The 20902-nt window shown below is 34.6% G+C and overlaps 1 protein-coding gene across 9 annotated transcripts in view; it reads right to left on the bottom strand.

Annotated features, from left to right (window-relative positions):
• MKLN1 (muskelin 1) overlaps positions 1-20902 on the bottom strand; it is a 320604-nt gene that overhangs the window by 9822 nt on the left and 289880 nt on the right. For 8 of the 9 annotated variants that reach the window (XM_046670333.1, XM_046670335.1, XM_046670330.1 and 5 more), the window contains 4 exons: positions 19662-19776; positions 18069-18208; positions 12488-12590; positions 4965-5019 (listed from right to left, as the gene is read on the bottom strand). In XM_046670333.1, the coding sequence (XP_046526289.1) occupies positions 4965-5019; positions 12488-12590; positions 18069-18208; positions 19662-19776 (413 nt within the window). The remainder of the gene's footprint in view (positions 1-4964; positions 5020-12487; positions 12591-18068; positions 18209-19661; positions 19777-20902) is intronic. The other variant, XM_046670336.1, reaches the window with a different exon arrangement.

Genomic DNA, 20902 nt, shown 5'->3' with positions numbered 1-20902 from the left:
TTCCTTTAGTCAGCCAGTGTATTGCTCCTAGCTGCTTCAATTTTTTAATGCACATATGAAGTATGTAAATAACAAACAAACTAGTCCTTTGACATTGACAAATTAGTCGTTAGCCATTCCTGACACGGCTAACTGACACATGAAAACCCTACTGAGTGCCACTGGAAACAAAAATAAAGCCAGAGTTATACATGCCATGATACTTAGTGAAAACTATTTCAAATCGGACCAATTTTCTTCAACTTAGAATACAGTTTTAGGTGCAATCTGTTTTTTAATCTCATAAAGAACATGAATAGAATGTAATATTGCCAAGGATACCAGTTTCCTGGAAGGAAAATAAACAATGCCTCCAGAAAGGTACATTCCTTTTTATTTAAAAAAATTTTATTATTATTTTAAGTTTGAGGGCAAATGTTTATTCCTTTGAGCCAAGTTTAAGCTTTAACAAAGCCTACTATCTATCATATCATAGAAATGAATGGAAGGAAATACTCTAAAAAGTTAACAAAGGTTATATCTGAATGGTGAGATATTCTTTTTTTCTATTTTATGCTTTTCTGTTTTCTAAATTTTTTTCAACTTATTTTGAAAAATTTCAAACTCATAGATAAGTTTCAAGAATAGTACAACACACAGTCATATACCCTTCACCTAGATTCATCAATTAACATTTTCCCTCTTACGTTCTCAATCTCTCTCTACGTGTGTGTGTGTGTATCCCATTCAAACTTCTTTTTGTGAAATAATTTGGAAGAAAACTGTAGACATCTTCACCCCTACATACTTGAGTTCATTTCACCTAACAAGAACATTCACTTAAATAACCACTAAATTTAAAAAACCAATAAATTTATATTAAATTTAGAAAATTTAACATTTATATCTCAATAATCTTCTTTAGTCATTTTCCCCACTAATCTAAAACTCAATGCAAGATCAAACATTGTATTTAGATTTAGTTTGCAAGTCTCTTTAGTCTGAAATAGTCCTCAGCCTCTGTTTTTTATGACATCAATAGTTATGAAGTACACAGACCAGTTATGTAGCAGAATGTGTTAAATTTGAGTTGTCTGATTGCTTCCTCATGATCAGATTCAGTTTATGCTGTTTTTGCAAGAAGACTACATAAGTGATACTGTGTCCTTCTCAGTGCATCACCTCAGGAAGCACAGGTTATCAGTTTTTCCCAATACTGATGATGTTAACTTTGATCACCTGGTTAAGCTTGTGCATGCCAGATTTCTCCAATGTAAAGGTGTTCTTTTCTACCTTTGCAATTAATAAGATATTGATGAGAATATAGTGTTAGACTGTGCAAATATCCTGTTCCCCAACAAATGCACCCAATGACTTTAGCATTCACTGATGATTCTTGCTAAAACAATTATTTATATGATGGTGATTTTCTAACTACAATTCCTTCTAGATTTATTGATTGACATTAATTGTAAAGAAGAGCTTTTCCTCCCTCCATTTCATTTCTTTGCATTAGTATATACTCATGGATCCTTTTCTTGTTCAGTATGCTATGTCCATTACTATCATTATTCATTTTAATACTCATATTGTCCCAGATTTAGCCAGTAAGAGTTCTTTTGAGCTGGCTTCTATGTCTTTTTGAAATTTCTCCATTAATTTTTGAGTACTTCCTTACTTTCTGGTGCAGCAAGATAGGCAAGCTCACTTTACACAGCTCTGGAGTCAGACATTTATCCAAGGAGCCCTAATTCCTTTTAGTGGTGAATGATATTTAGAAACCAAAATCAGCTGTGCTAATTGCCAAAGCTGCTGTTGTCGTAGGCCTATTCATATATGTCCACACATATTATATATACACTTTTTTAAATAAAATCATTAGTACATGCTTTTATTGCTAATTCCAATTTTTTAAGAACCACATAGGATTCTTCCTCTCCCTTAGCCTATTCCATATTTACATCTCCTTTCTTCCACTAAGAAAACCTCCCCCCAGCAACATCATATTTACTCATTTGCTCAACCTAAAATACACACAAGTTCTAGAATTACTTTACCCATACCACTACCAGCAAAAACTCAAGATTTCTTTGCTTTTTTGGTCTTTAGAATCTATTTCCTGAAAGTATATAGTCTAAGCACTATACTTTGGTTTAATTTTCTTTTTTTCCCTTCTGTGTGGTAATGTTACCAATTTGATAAATAAGTTTGTTTGGTTTTGTTCATATTCAAGTGTCTTTTACACAGTCTATTTAGTGCCATGTTCTTCACATTTCTGTACTTTTTGTTGGTGACTTCACTGCTTAAAATGGCCCCCAAGTATACTGCTGAAGGGCTATCTAGTATTCCTCAAGGGCGAGAAGGTTGTGATATGCCTTATGGAGAAAATACATGTGTTAGATAAGCTTTGTTCAGGAATGAGATATAGTGCTGTTGGCTGTGAGTTCAATGTTAATGAATCAACAATATAAATTAGGAAAATAGACCTCTGAGTTCAAGCTTAAAAGTACCCACAGCCACCAAAAACTCTATGCTAAAGACCCCCAGAGGTCATTTTTCTCTAAAGTTAGTCATTTCCCAAAACTAAGATAATGCCAGCTGTTTGTAAATCACTTTCCAGCTTTAATTCTTTAAATTACATATAACATTAGTAAATACTTTTAATTCTCACCAAGAAGTTAAGATAAACTGGATTAATTCTGAAGGCAGATAGGAAATTTGGCTGAGGCAAAATTCTGGGGGGAGAATTCAGAAAATGAAATATTCATTTTATCTATAGATGTAAGATGTATACATCTACACATAAAATAACCCATTTGATTTCAATTCTAAGTAGAGTAAAGGTAAAAAAATCTGATAGAAAATGAATGAGAACAAGAACCAGGAACTCTAAATAGCCATGAAAAGATCTTTTTGTTTATAAATAATATATCAAATTTTTCCTTGTTAAAATTAGCATACAACCTGAATTTGCATCTCATCCAAATTTACCAATGTTACAAAGAAGATTATATTTTTGAGGGAGGTGATAATAACAATACCCTGAATGGAGCACTTACTAAGTGTTTTATTGTGCTGTTTTCCATAATTATTGCATTTAATTCTCTCAACAACTTGAGGTAGTACTCTCACTACTTTAATGATCAAAAAGGTGACTTGCTCAAAGTCACTTTTAAAATTTGCAAGTGGCAGAGCTGGTATCTGAACCTAGATTCTGAGTCTTAACCACTACACCACACTCTGATCTCTTAACTGCTAAACATACTGCCTCCCTTCAAGGTAGGAAATAAGACCCAATAGGAATTTTCCCTTTTTGTATTTTTTTCTATTGTTTTCTAGAATCCAAGTAAAACAAATCACTTCCAACAAAATATGTTAGCTTACAGTGAATAGGGCAGAGACAGAAGAAAGGAGTTAAGCTAAAGGTAGAATATTTGCTCACATTAGCCTAACATATTTAAATAACTGCCATGAAATTCTTGCTCTAAAGGTTAAATATAAGTCAGCCAGAGACATTTTAGTGCTGCCTACCAAAGAAATAAAAATAATGGCTCTGGGCTGTGGTGTCCATACACAACAAGGCACACATTCATTCACACTGAACATCTATGTGCCAGGCTCCCAATTCATGTATCACTGGATCTTTGTTTCAAATGATAAAATTCAAAAGGGTATAAACTTTCTAAAATAATGCTTACATCTAAATTCTACATCACCAGGTTGAGATTTTTAACAGCCTAAAAATATTCTTTAAAAGCCCTTGAGTGCACGGAATAGTGGTAAACAATTCTCTAAATTTTTAGGAGAACCTGTTGGAGTTATGTTTTATAGTAGTCCATTCTGTCTTGCCCTGTGGAATCCCACATATTCTGGAATTAGAACTCAGGATTGGAGCTGCTTTGATCAGTAGAGAAATCTCAATTACTTGTTATGGAAAAAGAAAGGGCAAGACCCCAAGGAACATTGCTATTTTTTCCCATCCCAGTGAAAACCACCAGAATTATATATCTCTTTTTTCCTTTGAGGTATGGTTCAAAGACAAAGACCTTTAAAAAGACAAAAGGACAAAGAAGAAGAAATTAAACTGACATCCCAAAGTGTTATTTTATTCCAAAGATAAAAAGTAGGATTTATATTACATACACTGGAAAATTTCATTACTATTGCTCAATTCTAAGGCAAATAACAGCACTAACATCAATGGGATAAATATGTATCCACTGTGTGACATTTTATAATGATAAGAGGAAATTCTCATACTTTAAAAGGCAACTATCTTGTTGAAATACTGAAGCTATAATAATGATTTATGCTAACAAAAAGATCCTTGAAAATTCACCTGACTAAAGCTCTGGGTTCTGGAACTTCTACAGACTCCTCACTTTACCATAGCCTAGTTTAACCACTTTAACAACTCATTAATACTCAGTGAGAGTATTCCTAAACAAAGACTGATGGCCATATCTGGGGTGTTTGAGAAACACTTAAAACAATGAAGATACCAACATAGAAAAAATTACCATTTTCAGGAAGGAGCTAATTTATCTTCTCTGCTCCTAAACATTTATTTCATTACTATCCCATCACCATTCTGTTGACACCTCACAATTCCACAAAGAACACACTGAGAGGAAAAACCATTCAACCAACAAATGCTATCTCATAGTAAGTATATCAGTAATACAGCCTGAACTCCAAAACAATGCTATATAAATTAATTAATTTTGATCATGCTTCTATTGCCACCTGTTTGCAGAGTAGCTCAGTAACTGGTGTAACAGAAACTGCAAACTGATCCATGAACTGGTGACTAATGGTTGGAAAATAACCTTGTAACAGGTTATTAGAAATTTTGCATGCTATCTTGAAACCTGCTTCATTTGTTTGGATGAACATCTCACCTAATGTTTCATTTAAAATAAATCAAAATCCAACCTCCCAATTGCCAGGGCATCTGGCTGGATAAACTATATTGGAATACTTACCCAGAGCTGTAAAATCTGAACCAGATTTGAACAGAGCTGAAGCTAGGAGCTGAAACTGTCAAAGAAAAATAGAAGCAAATTAGCTGGCTAAGCACGTTGGAGAAAAATAACATGTAATTTTGACCATTTATTAGCCACTGGAAGTCTCAGTTCATGTTGCTGCATAAGTCCAAATAGTGGCAATAAGAACACCACATTTAGATTAAAGAATACGCTGACTTTTCTACTGGCCTGCTATTATCATTTTCCAAAATACTGGACCAAGTCCTTCAATTATTTAATTTTTAAAATCTATTAAAGTATGTATTTATTAAGGAACAACAGGTCAACTGAAATAAAAAAGAAAATTACTCATTTGGGAATCTATCAAATATAGATAGATTGGTGTCCTGCACACAGTTATTGAATTTTACTTTTTTTGAGGAAGATAAGTCCTGAGGTAACATCTGCTGCCAATCCTCTTTTTGCTGAGGAAGAGTGGCCCTGAGCTAACATCCGTGCCCATCTTCCTCTACTTTATTTGTGGGACACCTGCCACAGCACGGCCTGACGAGCAGTGTGTAGGTCCACTCCTGGGATCCAAACCAGCGAATCCCAGGCCATGGGAGCGGAATGTGAGAACTTAACTGCTGTGCCACCAGGCCAGCCCTCTTGAATTTTTAGTATATATGCGTTCTCACTTAAAAAATAAATACATGCTGGGGCCTGCCCGGTGGCGCAGTGGTTAAGTTCACATGTTCCACTTTGGCAGCCCAGGGTTCACCAATTCAGATGCTGGGTGTGGACCTACACACAGCTTGGCAAGCCATGCTGTGGTTGGCATCTCACATATAAAGTAGAGGAAGATGGGCACAGATGTTAGCTCACAGCCAGTCTTCCTCAGCAAAAAGAGGAGGATTGGCGGCAGATGTTAGCTTAGGACTAATCTTCCTCAAAAAAAAAGTAAATAAATAAAATTAAATAAATACATGCTACTGTAAAATACCTGATCTCTCTGCTGTGTAAATTAAATTCTGAGGAAAAAGCATGGTTATTATGTATAGGCCATTCCTAAATTACAACTTAGATTGGGATTCCACAGTCATGTATAATTATACTGTTATATAATTATAAAGATTCATAGGCCTTTATACACTGAAGTAATGTTACAAACGTTGATTAGATTCCTAGGCTAGCCAATTACTTTAAAACAGACCATGTAACTCAACAACAATGAAACAAAATAAGAAAACTATTTCAACACAGGTAATTTAACAAATTGGTAAAAAGTAAAAATGTAGAACTATTTATATTTATCTTGATGAGGATGCTGGCAAATAGGCAAGTTAAAGGAAGGAATAAGAGTAGACAAATGAGGAGACTCTCAGTGGAGTTACTTGGCACTTGGCAAGGTCTGAGCAGCTGATACCACCGATTCCTCAGCTGTATTTCACACCTATGCTTGCAGACTTTAAAACTTCAGGTATCAATCACACTAATATTTGTGAGCCCTGATTAGAAGTCCTTTGAAGGTCAGAAATTTGACAAATATTCCAGAAGTAGCTATCTAAGAAAGAGTTAGGGAAAAAGGGGGTGAAAGGAAGAGTTTAAAATATAGAAAGTTCTTTACATATCCTGTGTATCAGTCCTCTGTCAGATAAATCTACAGCAAATATTATTTAGTCTGTGGCTTGCCTATTTTTTTAATATGTCTTGTAATGAGTAGAAATTTTAATTTTTTTATAGTCCAATTTATAAAGTTTTTTCTTTTATGATTAGTGCCATTTGTCACGTCTAAGAAATCTTTTCCTATCCCAAGGTTGTGAAGATAATCTGTTTTCTTCTTGAAGTTTTATTGTTCTGGGTTTTATATTTAGATCCATAATCCATCTTAATTTTGTGTTAAGAGTGAGATATAGGTTGGGATATCCAGTTATTTAGCACCATCTGTTAAGAACACTTTCTTTTTCCCAGTGGACTTGGCACCCTGCTCAAAAAGTCAACTGACCACATATATGTGGGTCAACTTCTGAATTCTATTCTGTTCTATTATCTATTTGTCTATCCTTAAGCCACTGTGGCTTTATATAGAATCCTATAATTAGGTAGTATGAGACTTCCAACTTTGTTTTTCTTTTTTCAAGATTGTTTCTGCTAGTCCAGAAACAACAAAAAAGAAACCTAAACTTGCCTGAATATTGATAGAAACTGTATTAAAATAAAAACCAATTTGAGGAGAATGGGCATCTTAACAATTTTTAGTCTTTCAATCCATAAATGTGATTTATCCCTCTATTTATTTAGGTATTCTTTAATTTCTTTCAATAGACATTATGTATTTGATTATTTTTTGTTATTAATACAAACAGGTTTTAAAATTTCACCTTTTAACTGTCCACTGCTAGCACAAAAATAATTGGGTTTTTTCCTATTGACCTTTTATTCTGTAACCTTGCTAAATTCACTTATCTTAGCATACTGTGTTGTAGATTGCATGAGGTTTTCCATGTACACAATAATGGCATCTACAAATGCAAACACTTTTTCCTCCTCCTTTCCAACTTATATGCTGTTTATTTCTTTTTCTTACCTTCTTGCACTAGCTAGGACTTGGTACAATGCTGAATAGAGGCGCTGACAGCAGATGTTCTTTCCTCATCATAATCTTAGGGAAAAGGGTTTAATGTTTTACAATTAAGTATAGTGCTACCTGTATTTTTTTCATAGATGCCCTTTATGAGATTTAGGATATTTCTTTTTTTATTCCTAGTTTGCTAAGAATTTTTATCACGAATGGGTTTTGAATTCTGTCAATTGCTTTTCTTCACTTATTGAGATGATCTATGATTTTTCTTCTCCGTTCTGTCAATGTGGTAAATTACACTGATAGATTCTCAAATGTTAAACCAACCTGGTATTCCTAGGATAAACCCCAACTCAGTCACTGTGCATTAACCTTTTTATATATTGCTGGATTCAATCAGCTAACATTTTCTTAGGAATTTTGCATCTACAGTCACAAGAATTGGTCTGTATTTTCTTTGCTTGTAAAATGTCTTTTTTGGGTTTTTACATCAGCATTAAGCTGCTTCATAAAAGGATTTAGAAAGTATTTTGTCTTCCTCTGATTTCTGACAGTTTATATAGAATTGGTATTTTTTCTTTCCTAAATGGTTGAGAATTTACTGATATAGCCATTCAGGCCTAGCATTTAATCTGTTGAAAAGTTTTTAATTACAAATTCAATCTCTGTCTGTAACTGATATGGAGTTCCTTAAGATTTTCTAATTCTTCTTGTGTCAGTTTTGGTAAGTTTTGTCTTTCAAAGAATTTGTCCATTTCATCAAGTCACTGAATTTGCTGACAAAGTTGTTCATAATATCTCCTTATTATCCTTTTAATATCTGTAGGGTCTGTAATGATTTCTCCTTTTCATTTGTAATGTTGATAATTCATGTTTTCACTATTTTGTTTCTTGATAAATCTTGCTAGGGGTTTACCAATTTTATTCACCTTTTCAAAGAACCAACTTTTCACTTTTATTTTTTCTACTGTTAGTTTCCTATTTCACTAATTTCCTATCTTCTACTTACTTGGGGGTTAATTCATTTCTCTTTTCTAACTTCTAAGGTGAAAGATAAACTTTATTGACTCTACATACAGAAGGATGGGGAGAAAACTGTTATTTTGGCAATCTGATTAAATAAGTGGAACTGATATGTACTGGTCTAGAATTTTACTAGGTACCAAGTAATAGTACATAATCTGAATAAAGCCAGACCTCTCCCCCAAACTCCAGACTTCAATATCCAACTATCGCCTCAACATCTCAAGTCGGCTGTTTCATAGGCATCTCAAACTGAACAAATCCAAAATTAAAATTTTGATTCCAGTCATGAGTCCCCAACAACCGCCAGATACCAGCTCCACCCAGAGCTTTCTCATTTCAGTTAACAGTAACTCCATCCTTCTAGTTTCCCAGGCCCAAAAACTTTGAAGTCATTTCTTTCTAAAACCTACATCCAATCCATCATAAAATTCTGTTGGTTTTACCTTTAAAATATATTGAGAATCTGATCTATTTTACTTCTCACCATTTCTACTCCTACTACTTTAGTCTGAACTACAATTCCTTGCTTCGATTTCTACAACCTCCCTCATAGGTCTCTCTGCTTCCATCCTTGTTCCCCTTTAGTCTATTCTCAATACAGTAGTCAGAGTGATCTAATTAAAACATAAAGGAGACCATATCATTTCTCTGCACACACAATACTCTGAACTGGCTCCTTATTCCTTTCGACTAAAAGTCAAAGTCCCAACAACGACTTACAAAGTTATTCACAATCTATTCTCCCAATCCCTGCTCTTACCTCTTTGACCTCATCTCTGACTATTCTCACCCTCCTTACCTCTACTCCAGCCACACAGGCCTCCTTGCTGTTCTCAAAAACAAAGCCAGAATTCCCTCATCCTAGGTTCTTTTGTTCTACCCCTCCCTTTGCCAGAAATTATCTTCCCCAAATTATCTAGTTAGATCACTCCCTCACATCCTTCAAGTCTTTGTGCAAATCTCATTTCTAAATGAGGCCTATTATGATCATCCTATTTAATACTGCACTTGCCTAATTCTCACCTCTTATACTTCTGATCTCCCTTTACTCTTTTTATCCCTTTTTAATTTTTCCATAATACTTATCAAATTCTAATGTACTCTATAATTTGCTAATTTAATATGTTATTGTTTCCCTCCACTGGTATGTCTAAGTACTTCCTGGGCAGGGATGTTGTTTGGTTCACTGATGTATCTCCTGTGCCTACATGCCTGGCATATTGTAGGGACTCAATACACATCTATTAAATGAATGACACCAGTACCTTGGAAGCTCAGCAGAAGTATAATTAATATAAAATGAGCAACATTGGCTGAAAACTTGTTTTACCTATTCCTTCTCTATTATAGAATCCTCTCTGAAAATGGTAGAATTAATTTAGGCCTTCTTTTCTTTGCCTTTTTCTGGAAAAAAAATATCATTTTCATAACGTTTATTAGAAGCTCATCACCAATTTAGAACTCATGCTCTGGAGACTGGAGGAAAGCAAAGAACCACTATTTGGTATATAGTTGGTGGTCCACCATCATTTCCCCAAAAACAGGCACAGTGATGATGATCATCATGGTAACTGCTCCCTAAAAAAAAGAGAAAAATCTAAAAACTACTTTTAGTTCCTGATATAATCATTTAATGTAGTGAAAATTTTGTAAAACATACATACAGAACAAAAACAAGCTAGTACAGAAAATGAATAGCAGTGAGGCCTTTTTAGAGACATGGAATGATTTCTTATCAGTCAAGATCTATATGCTTAACAAATTTTCTTTTTTTTTCTTTTGAGGAAGATTAGCCCTGAGCTAACTGCTGCCAATCCTCCTCTTTTTGCTGAGGAAGACTGGCCCTGAGCTAACATCCATGCCCATCTTCCTATATTTTATATGTGGGATGCCTGCCACAGCATGGCATGCCACGCCGTGCCATGTCTGCACCCAAGATCCGAACTGGCAAACCCTGGGCCATAGAAGCGGAGCGTGTGAACTTAACCACTGCACCACTGGGCTGGCCCCTAAATTTTCTAAGTATATATACTGGAACTGTCACCAAGGGATTTTTCTTTTCCCTCAAAACAAAAGCTATTAACACAATTTAAAACAAAATAACCTTATAGGCCAGTAATTCTCAATGTCAGGTGTGTGTTCAGTTTCCTGTTACATAAGAGCAGACAGAAGAGAATCTTAGGGTGAAGGTATTGTTTTGAAAAACTTTCTGAAGTGATTCTGATGCTGACACACACCTGCACAACACCATTTTTACTAACTTCTCTACTGGGGCTAAACAACTCTTGATAGATGAATCTTTTAAGAAATGGAATGGAAGTCTGTGGCATCCAAATCATAATTTGATATTACTCAGAAAAGAGGAAAAAGAGAAACCTAGTACCAAAATTTTTTAAATGGTTCTGTTTGAACTTGAGATACCTCCCTGTCCTGGTTTTTCCTATTAGCTTAGTTTTAAGAACAAACTGTCTGTTTTCTTTGGCTTACTTGCAGCTCACACAGCTGAAATTATTTACTTTGCAATATTTTGGTTTGGTTTGGTTTTAAAAAATCAGAGAAAAATAACGTTCCCAGACTATAGCCATTTTAGATAGAGTATGGCAAAAACACAAGGAAATCTATAACTCTCAAATGCATGGTCTAACAAAATGAACATTAAGGGTCCTTTCACAACTTATTCAGTTATAAGCCATAACAGATTAAACCAAATACATTCTGTTACATGGCAAAACTATGATAATTTCCACTATTTTAAATAGTATTATGAATTGACTGAAGATTCAAGGAAAGACAACTAACTGTCCTCCTTCAGGGGGGTTCTATAGTGCATTCTGTTGAGCCTCCATTTGGTGAAGGGCTGTAACCAATACTGAGTAAGAGAAATAAGACTTATTTTCACAGTGGGCGACTATGAAAGAGTATCTCTTTGTTTTAGTGCCAAGGACATGCAGGCTCTACTACTTGAAAGTACAATGAACCTGGTGCCTGAAAGTGATTCAACATTAAGTCTGAAACCTGTGTCAATGCTGAGCAGAGAAAAGCACTGCTTGATGTTGCTATTAAAAAGCCAAAACAAAGCAAGAGCTAAAAGGGGAAAAGATGTAAGGGACAGAACTACATATAATTAGCACCAATTCTGTGAGTTAGAGGTAAAATGAATTGCAATTCAGATGATACTAGATGAACTATGGACAAGGATGGCTGGCAAAAGGAAAAAGTGACAAAAGTAATCTCAGAAGTTAGTGGGATGAGAGGCTATAAGACCATGAAACTCTCCGTAAGTATATTCACACACTGTGAATAAGCAAATATGCCCTAAGAATATTAAATATTCAGAAACAATTGCTTCCATCCCATGTTATGTAACAAAAAAACTGAAAAGTAACGATCTGTTACTAATTTCTCAAGCTTAGGGACTACAGATGAATGAAGTTAGTAGCCTATAGTCAAATTACACTGCTATGACATTCATAAAACTAACTATCAAGGTAGCAAGGATTCTACTTCCATTAACCTCTTCACTTTTTCCCTACAAAAAAGGAGAGCTTTTCTTCACTTAGGGGATTATGGAGTATCAACAGAAAAGTTTATATTGAAGCATTATGTAATCCTTAAATAAAGGCGGCATGGGACTAAAGAAGTAGTAAAAATTTCTATTTCCTTCCCAATACACAAAACTAATGTCTAAGTTAAAACTTTATACCCGAGAATCCTTTTCTGAATGGATCAAGAATTTTTTGTGCGACTTGAATCTTATATTAACACATGAAAATATGCCTATTCAATTTTTATTTCATCTGCTCTGTACCATTTTTAAGATTATCAGTGTCATCATACTTTCCTTAAAACATCCGAGAGCAAAATCAGCAAATGTAAGTCAGGAAGACATTTTATTTTAAAATGTTCAATTTCTGAAGTTTATTACGCCCTTTACCTCTTTTGTTTCTTCTGGGTCTGAATGATCCACAGTTATATAAAGATCATTTTGTAAATATTTCAGAGCACTAAGGGGATCCATTTGGGCCTTTTCTTCAAACCTAGAAATGTAAACAAGAACAATAATTGTCTGGAGTTATGAGAAAAAATCAGAAATGTCTTTCAGACCTGGAGTGGACTACTCTGTGTATGAGGAAACACTGCGGACACCTACAAAACCTGTGTTTGGGAATCCGAATGCTGCCATGTAGACAGTGTGGATGTGGAGTCTCTGTGGATGCAACGGCAATACGAGGCAGTCACAGGCAATGGTGCTGGAGACTGGGTAACAGCACTTCCTACCCTCCTCTTAAAACTACAAGCTAAGATTAAATCAACTACAAAACATAGCGAGTAAGTAAAATATTTTCCATAACAGAACTACAAAAGAGCCAAACGTGTTTCATAAAAGACAAGCAGAGATAAAATAAAAATACTTGGTTAGCTTTGTGCAGTATACTTTCCACTGAAAGTGGACTTAACAGATACTTTAGAAACAGAAATGAGTATAGTTTCTTTTAAGAGTATCATTAACACTGATTAGATATTTTTAATGAGACTATTTCCATGTCTTAGTAATAATAACAAAAAAAATTGGAGCAACTACTTATCAAGCATTTGTTATGTGCTGGACTCTTATCAAATATTTTACATATATCACTTCATTTATCCTCATAATAACTCTATGACAACAGTAAGTTTTATCATTTTTTTAAAAAACAGATGAGAAGCTGAGGCCCAGAGAATGCATTTGGCCAAGATAAGAGATAGTAAGTGGCAGAAGTAGAACCAAACACAGGTCTATGTGACTCCAAAGCTGAAAAGGAAACAATGATTTCTCCTAAATTCAAAAAGTCTGTTTGGACTATTTATTTAAATAAGATAATGTCCTTTTGTTACAGCATAACTATATATGGATTCATTTCTGATAAATTGGCATGCTTTTCAAAATATTATATAGAGAGAAAGTTAAGAAGACATTTAATTTCATTTGGGAAAGGAAAATAGTGAAGAGCCTTTCACAATGGTGTTTATTCTTATGGCATCAATAATTTCCCGTCTTTTAGGGTACCTGTTTTCAGGCAGGGGCAAAGACTAGCAAAATATTACAGTTCTCTTATACCAGACAGTATCCTGATTGTCAGCCAACCCTACAACCCTCAGATGAGAGTCCCTCAGGCAGAGGTCATGTTACTCTATCATCTTGCCCACAATGGATTAGATCAGAGTTTTGGCACCTGAGACAAAAGCAATCATCTCAAGCTTGATTAGCAGTTTATAAAATGGCCTGGTAGAATTAGGTGTCTAATTTAATATGAAATTTGAATTAAAAAGGTAATTTTTCTGTTCTACTCAATTCACAGAAACAACCTTCTATCTCTGCAATGTAGCAATGTCCCTCAAACTCTTGAATTCATCTAAGAGTTGGCAGGAAAAAGGTCTACATTTTTCAAATGCCCATTTTAGGCCCTTTATTGTCAGCCGGAATTAGTAGCAGACCAGATTCTCAAGATGATCTAGCAGTCATCCTTGACTGCTCTCTTTTCTCATACCCCTATCAAATCCATCAAGAACTTCTGTTAGTGCAACCTTCAAAGTTTATCCAGAATCTTACTGTGCTTTCTTGATCTCTTTCATGGAGTGTCTCTTCCTCTGCATTCCCTCAAATGGTGGTGGTCCTCAGATAACACTCATCATCCCTCTACTCTTCTTACTCTCCCTGAGCAAGCTCCTTGTCCTTGTTGGTGACTCACAAACGTAGTATCAGCTGAACCCTTTCCTCAGAGCGCTCACAGATGATCTCTAAAACCTAAAGTGCACCCCAAACTGAACTCATCTTGCCCAACATGTAAACCTGCTGTTTCTGAAGAACTCCCCATGTGAGTGAAAACGGCACGACCTTTTGCCCAGTCCTTCTGGAAGAAAATCCAGCATGGGTTTTATTAAAAGATAAATCTGAATGTGTCATTCTTCTACTTAAAATCTTTCAATGCTCCCTTTTCACTCAGAATAAAAGCCAAAGGCCCTTCATAATCTGTCCCCTTCTAATCTCTCTGACCTCATCTCCTACCACAATCACTTTGCTCATTCCAGTTCAACCACACTGAACTCCTCAATTTATTCCGCAAATAATCCAGGCACATTTTTAACCTCAGAGCCTTGTCTATTACCTATCTGGAATACCTTTCCCCTTAAGTATCTACGTGATTCATTCCCACATATTCTTTAGGTCTCTACTCAAATGTCATCTCTGCAGTGAGGTCTACCCTAATACCCTTATTTAAAATCATATTCCAAGCTAACCTGCACAAAAATAGTTCTTAACCGGTTTTAGTTTTTTTCATAATACTTACTGTAACATATAAATTCCTTATTATGTTTATTGTTAGTCTCCCTTCATAAGAATGGGAACTTAGGGCAGGAATTTTTGTTTGTTTTCTTTGTTGACATATCCACAAAGCCCACGACAGTATCTAGCACACTGCAGATGCTCAACAAATATTTCTTAAATAAATGAATATAGTTTTATTGATGTTTATAAAGATCCTTAGGTGGTTGCTTTGGCCATTTTACACATGAGCAAACTGATGTCCAGAAAGATTAAGTTAGAAGGCTGAATATCAGTCCAAGATCCAGGTCTAATACTTTTCCCAATATAATAAGACATTAGCTATCAGAACTAAAGGCAAAAAGTATCACAATCAGAAAAGTATTATGTTGCATATTTTTATGCTATTATTACTCTAATTGAAAATAATTTACACAAATGAATAGGGTCTTTAAACATTCTTAAATTGTCCTTCAAGGGCTTTTCTGGTTTAAGTTCTAGATGAACTAAGCATACTTCTCTACCCACATTAGCAAATTTCAAAGGTTGACTATTTGCCCAATCACATAAACTTGGTGCTTTTCAACTTCAGTCACTTTATTTTATGAATCATTCTCATAACTCACAAGATTTGCTAGAGTCTTTCATCATATACTTAAAAATTTAAACGATTGTTACTGATTATTCTTTTATTCTTTATCCACTTTCATTCCTCACTTTATGCCTTTTACTGGCACAAGTCACTAACAATGTTTGTACTTGAAACCTAAAACACACCATAATATAGAATATTTCAAATTCCCCCAAATTGTTATTTCACCTGCAAACTGATATATTTTTAAAGAAGAAAAACAACTGCCAAATATCAAAAAGAACAATACTTCTCAGGATAGCTTGGCTGTGGATAAATGAATTAATTCTACTTATTTTTAGAAGGAATGAAAATTAACTTTCTGTAGGGCAATTTATAATTCACCAATTCTACCACTACCCTACAGAATTTTTGGATAGGGATGCATATAGAAGCATATAATAATATTAACATATTGTTTATAATAGAAAATAAGCTGGAAATACTCTAAATATTCTACAAAAGGAGACTAGTTAAGTAAATTACACATAAAGTAGAACACTATGCAGTCATTATAATTGTGATTTGTACTTCTATCTATTAACATGCTAATAAGACGTCTATAAGACATCATTCATTGGAAAAAATCAGATTCAAAGCAATATGATCTTTATTTTTCAGTTAAACTAACAAAAATCTACGTGTGCACATAAAGCTTGAAGGATATACACTGAAATATTAAGTTATTTTTTCTGAATGGGGGGATGATGAGTGATTCAATTCTTTTGGTGGATAGAGAGAACTTATGGTTTTTCTTCTTTTTCTTTTTTTTTAAAGATTGGCCCTGAGCTAACATCTGCTGCCAATCTTTTTTTTTTTTTCTTTCTTCTCCCCAAAGCCCTCCAGTACATAGTTGTACATTCTAGTTGTAGGTCCTTCTGGCTGTGCCGTGTGGGACACTGCCTCAGCATGGCCTGACGAGCAGTGCTAGGTCCGCACCCAGGATCTGAACCAGTGAAACCCTGGGCCACACAAGCAGAGTGTGCGAACTTAACCACTCGGCCACAGGGCTGGCCCCTGTTTTTTCTTTATTAACCATGCATTACTTTTTCAATTAAAAGCCAGAGGAAAATGTTTAAAAGTGAGTTCCAATTCTTCACATATTGCACTAGATGATCTCCTTTAATCTCTAATGAGCTTTCAGTGAGGAAATTTTTAAAAAGAGCTCAACTTAACATTCCAACCACCAGTTGTTAGATCTGAAGTAGAAAAAGAACACTATAACTTCCCCAAATTTGTCTTATCCTTTTAAAACCAAAGTTTAACATTAAGTAAAGTATTAAGGAATGAAATTTTAGCAATGTAAATGGTTGAAGATACCTCAAGCTTAAATCTTGTTAATAAAACAGAATTTATCTCTTGCCACCCAGCCAACATGAAGATTCAGACCCTTTCTCCTGTAGATTCTATAGGAAATACACTGATTAGTCACAATAATGCCAAAGCAACATAAGTAACTAGGTTCAGCTATTAACTTATGTCTCAAGCACAACTTGTAAAAGCAGAGAAAGGAACAATAAGTAAACATGATATAAAAAACCACAAATCTAACTTATACCTACAAGAGATTTTTATGTACTTATATTCTATATAAAATATAATACATAAACATATATAACAAACATATAAACACACATATGTATGCATGTATGTATATATACATATACATGTGTGCTTGTATGTATGTGGGGGTGGGTGGGGGTGTGAGTGTGGGTTAAGCGGTGAACTCTGGAGTCAGAATACTCAGGATCAAATCCTGGCTCTGTCACTTATGGTTGAGTGACCTTAGATGAGTTATATAACCTATTTAAAAATGCCTCCATTTCTTCTTTTATAAAATAGTGATAATGACAGTACTTATTCCATTGGCTTACTGTGATTATTAATATGCAGGATCTAGCACACAAAAATTGCTCAATAATGGCTAACCTTCTCCTTCCAAACTATAAATTTTTATTACCATCTAACACTATCAGTAACCAAAAGGACAGATATACTTTTCTACATTTTTTTGTAGCTTATTACCTGCTAAGGCTAAAAGGCAAACATGACTCAAGAGATATAGGTAAAAATGTTTGATTACATGATTTTGCAATTAAATGGCAAAGGTAATGATGTAAAACTATAATCATATCTGAAGGTGTATTCTGAAACATCAAATTGGAAAGGTATTTAGTAAACTATACCATCATGTACACTGTTAAGAGAGTCGTCAATAGGTCAGGCACATGCCAATAATCCAGAACTGATGCAATTTGTAGTGTTTAGGCCTTGAGTTACCTGAAGGTAGGTTCATCACCTTCATAGAAATTGTTTCCATTATTTTAACAGTTGCAAAATTTCCTTGTTCTATATTTAGAAATTTTTAGCATCAATATCTATCTTCACTTTGTATCTTCCTTTGAAAGAAGAAAGCAAAATAAGGAGAATAACAGGGCACTCACAAAAGTCATGATCTTCACAGTATTTACACTGTCACCTCACTAAATTTTCAAAGACAGTCACATTTCCAAAGCTTAGGTAATACCAACAAGAGCTGATAATGTTAAATAAAAGTTTTCAGTGAATTATTTTTTATACCTGTGTTTTCTTATGAGGTACTTGCAATGCCTCAGTAAGTAATCTTTTGAAGGCCTACACAACTTTAGTGACCAGAAGTCATCTAATCTCATCTTTGGGGAACAAGATTTTCCTGGATTCCCACCAAATAAATAATGAACCTGTAATAAACAAAACAAATCAGATTTTTAAAAACGCATGCATACTCAAAAAACTACAGAAGTCACAGTAAAATGTCTTCATTTTAGTAGTAGTGTATAACAGGTAACTTCCTTAGCCTTACTCATAAAAAAAAATTAAAACATTGCATTTCTACCAAACGTTTCTCTTGATTCTTTTCAAGTTTCCTTTTTATTTTAAAGTACTATGCCTACTTCTTTAAATTACATTTTACATTAAAGTGAATTGTATTACCAGAATTATATCGACAATGGAAGACATGAAACAAAAGCAATGATAGAAGCTAATCCAAAATACTGAGTTTGCTTAGAGCAAAGAATAATGGAGAATATCAAGTTAATCAAGTGTTGATCATAATAGCAAACAATATCTTTAAAAAAACTCTGACACACACGTTGAATCCCTGAAGGTTAACAGTAACTAGAAACGTTTTAAGTTTTAAATTTAATTTAAGGATCTTAATCTTGCTTTAGCCTTAATGGCACACACGATTTGTGAAGTAACTTTTAAAATATTACTCCATTATTCAATTAAGACCAAAAAAGAAATGTAAAAGGAATGCAATATGATTTTACTATTATATTAATTACAGTTTTAGTGATATTCTTTACTTACACAAAGTGTTAAAGCATTTCCTGAAATTTTTAAAACATTTATATTCAACAGTGTTATACAGTAGCAATATTATTTGTATCCTACAGATGGAAATTCACTTACTCTTTAATTTTGGAAACTCTAAGAGAAAAGGCTTTTATTCACTCCCATGGTAACTTTTACCTAAAGGTCTCAAATGACATAAAATTTAAATAATCATCTATGGCCTGAACAGAAAGAATACAGGTTCTGTCAGTAACTTACTGTATAACTGAGGCCAATCACCAAACCATATGTAAAGTTTCAGGGAGAAATAGTTAAAGAAACCATTTTGAACACTGAGTGACACTAAAACTTCAGAATGCAGGACTGCTTTCACAAGGCTGATGAAAAAGATATGTCACACAAACATAGGAAAAATAAAGATAAAAAGACTTCTTACACAATGGAAAAATCTAAAATCAGGAAGTTATACACACCTTTTCATGATATAGGACAAGGTACTCTAATGCTGAAAACTATACATTTTTACTTGGATATTCATATTGCAGAAACAATAGGCCATGCTATGTATCTGATCTATGCAGCTAAGCAGCAGCCACTGACCATTGTCAAAAGAGGAAAAGTACTGGGAATTATGGACTATGCAAAAACATTTACTCTCTTATGGAATTTTAGGGAGAAATGAGATTGAATGTCTGCTAACATAATCTGTTGAATGCCTGCTATGTATTGTAACTTTTTATTCAAATCCACTTAAAAAAATAAGAAACAGATATATTTTGGCATTTTTTCAGATTGTAGGTCTGGAAAGTTTATAGGTCAATGTAGTTAGGATACCTTGTGTAACTCATCATATACAAGCTGATGGGCGAACCTTGGACATGGTTCCTCCTCCTGAAGACTTTTACTTGGATTATCCTTTGCAGCTTGATCATTCTTATAGACGCAAGACCTGCAAGATATTGCTTTTAAGGCATTCTCTCCTAGAAAATTAGCAGCACTAATGTAACTGTTAATGCAACTATAGGAAGCAAATTAATTGCATGTCTAATTACCAAAAAAAAAATTATAAATTTGTTCACAAAAAATCTTAAAGTTCTGGTCACTCTCATAAAATAATCTGAATTTGTTAGAACTGAGTTCTGAAGTTCTTTTAATGCTCATCAAAAACCTCATGTAAGAACAACGTACCTTGTGTTATAAAACAGAAACAGTATATATGAAAGCTTGAAACTGGGGGCCAAGTTGCTTTAACTATACTCAGTTAGTTGTCTGTTTGCAATCGTAGTTAGACAATGCAGTACTAAAGCCCACCCTACGGATAAAACCTCTGATGAACGGGTCACGGTAACAGGTAACGGGTGCTTAAGTTTTTCAGGAACTGAGAGCTGCTCCTTGTCCAGTTCAGACCACCAACTCATCAACTGGGCCTATATGGATGACGGATAGGTGACTCTTTGATGTCAGGGGGCTGAAAACTCCACCTTCAGATCATGCTAATGCCACCATGTTGTGGATATGTGTCCTATGAAAAGCCATGAAGCTTGACCGTGCTAATGCAGACCATACATTACCTCACTTGTCCTTACCTCTAACCATCTATCCCCACATTTCAAACCACCCTGCCCCTCTATCCCATAAACATCCCTCCTCATTTTCAGGGAGACAGATCTGAGCCTTGTTCTCCTGTCTCCTTGCTTGGGTGCCTTGTGAATAAACCCTTTCTCTGCTTCAAAGTCATTGTCTTGGTGACTGGCATATTGTGTGGCAGGCAAAACGAACCTGGCTCAATAAGAGGCTCAAACTAGAAGTTGAAAGATGATATACTATCTATTCACAATAAAAAAAAACACAATAGACTGCTTTCATTTTTACTGTAAATAAATGTTCTATTTAGAAAATAATAAATTCCTTGGTTGCTGAAAACCACCCTCCATTACTGAGTGGAGGAAGTTCTCCAAAGCACTTCTGTTCTGTAGAGTATTCACTTATGCAGTAACCACAGAATGTTAGAGCTGGATCCTCAAGGCTGGTGTTTTCCAAAGCAAAAGGTGCACCAGTTCTGTGAGATGCTCTGT

The sequence above is a fragment of the Equus quagga genome, chromosome 8 (genome assembly GCF_021613505.1).
Source record: "Equus quagga isolate Etosha38 chromosome 8, UCLA_HA_Equagga_1.0, whole genome shotgun sequence".
Classification (NCBI taxonomy): domain Eukaryota; kingdom Metazoa; phylum Chordata; class Mammalia; order Perissodactyla; family Equidae; genus Equus; species Equus quagga.
The sequence above is the reverse complement of the archived record's forward strand: the minus strand, read 5'-3'. Positions and strand labels throughout refer to the sequence as shown.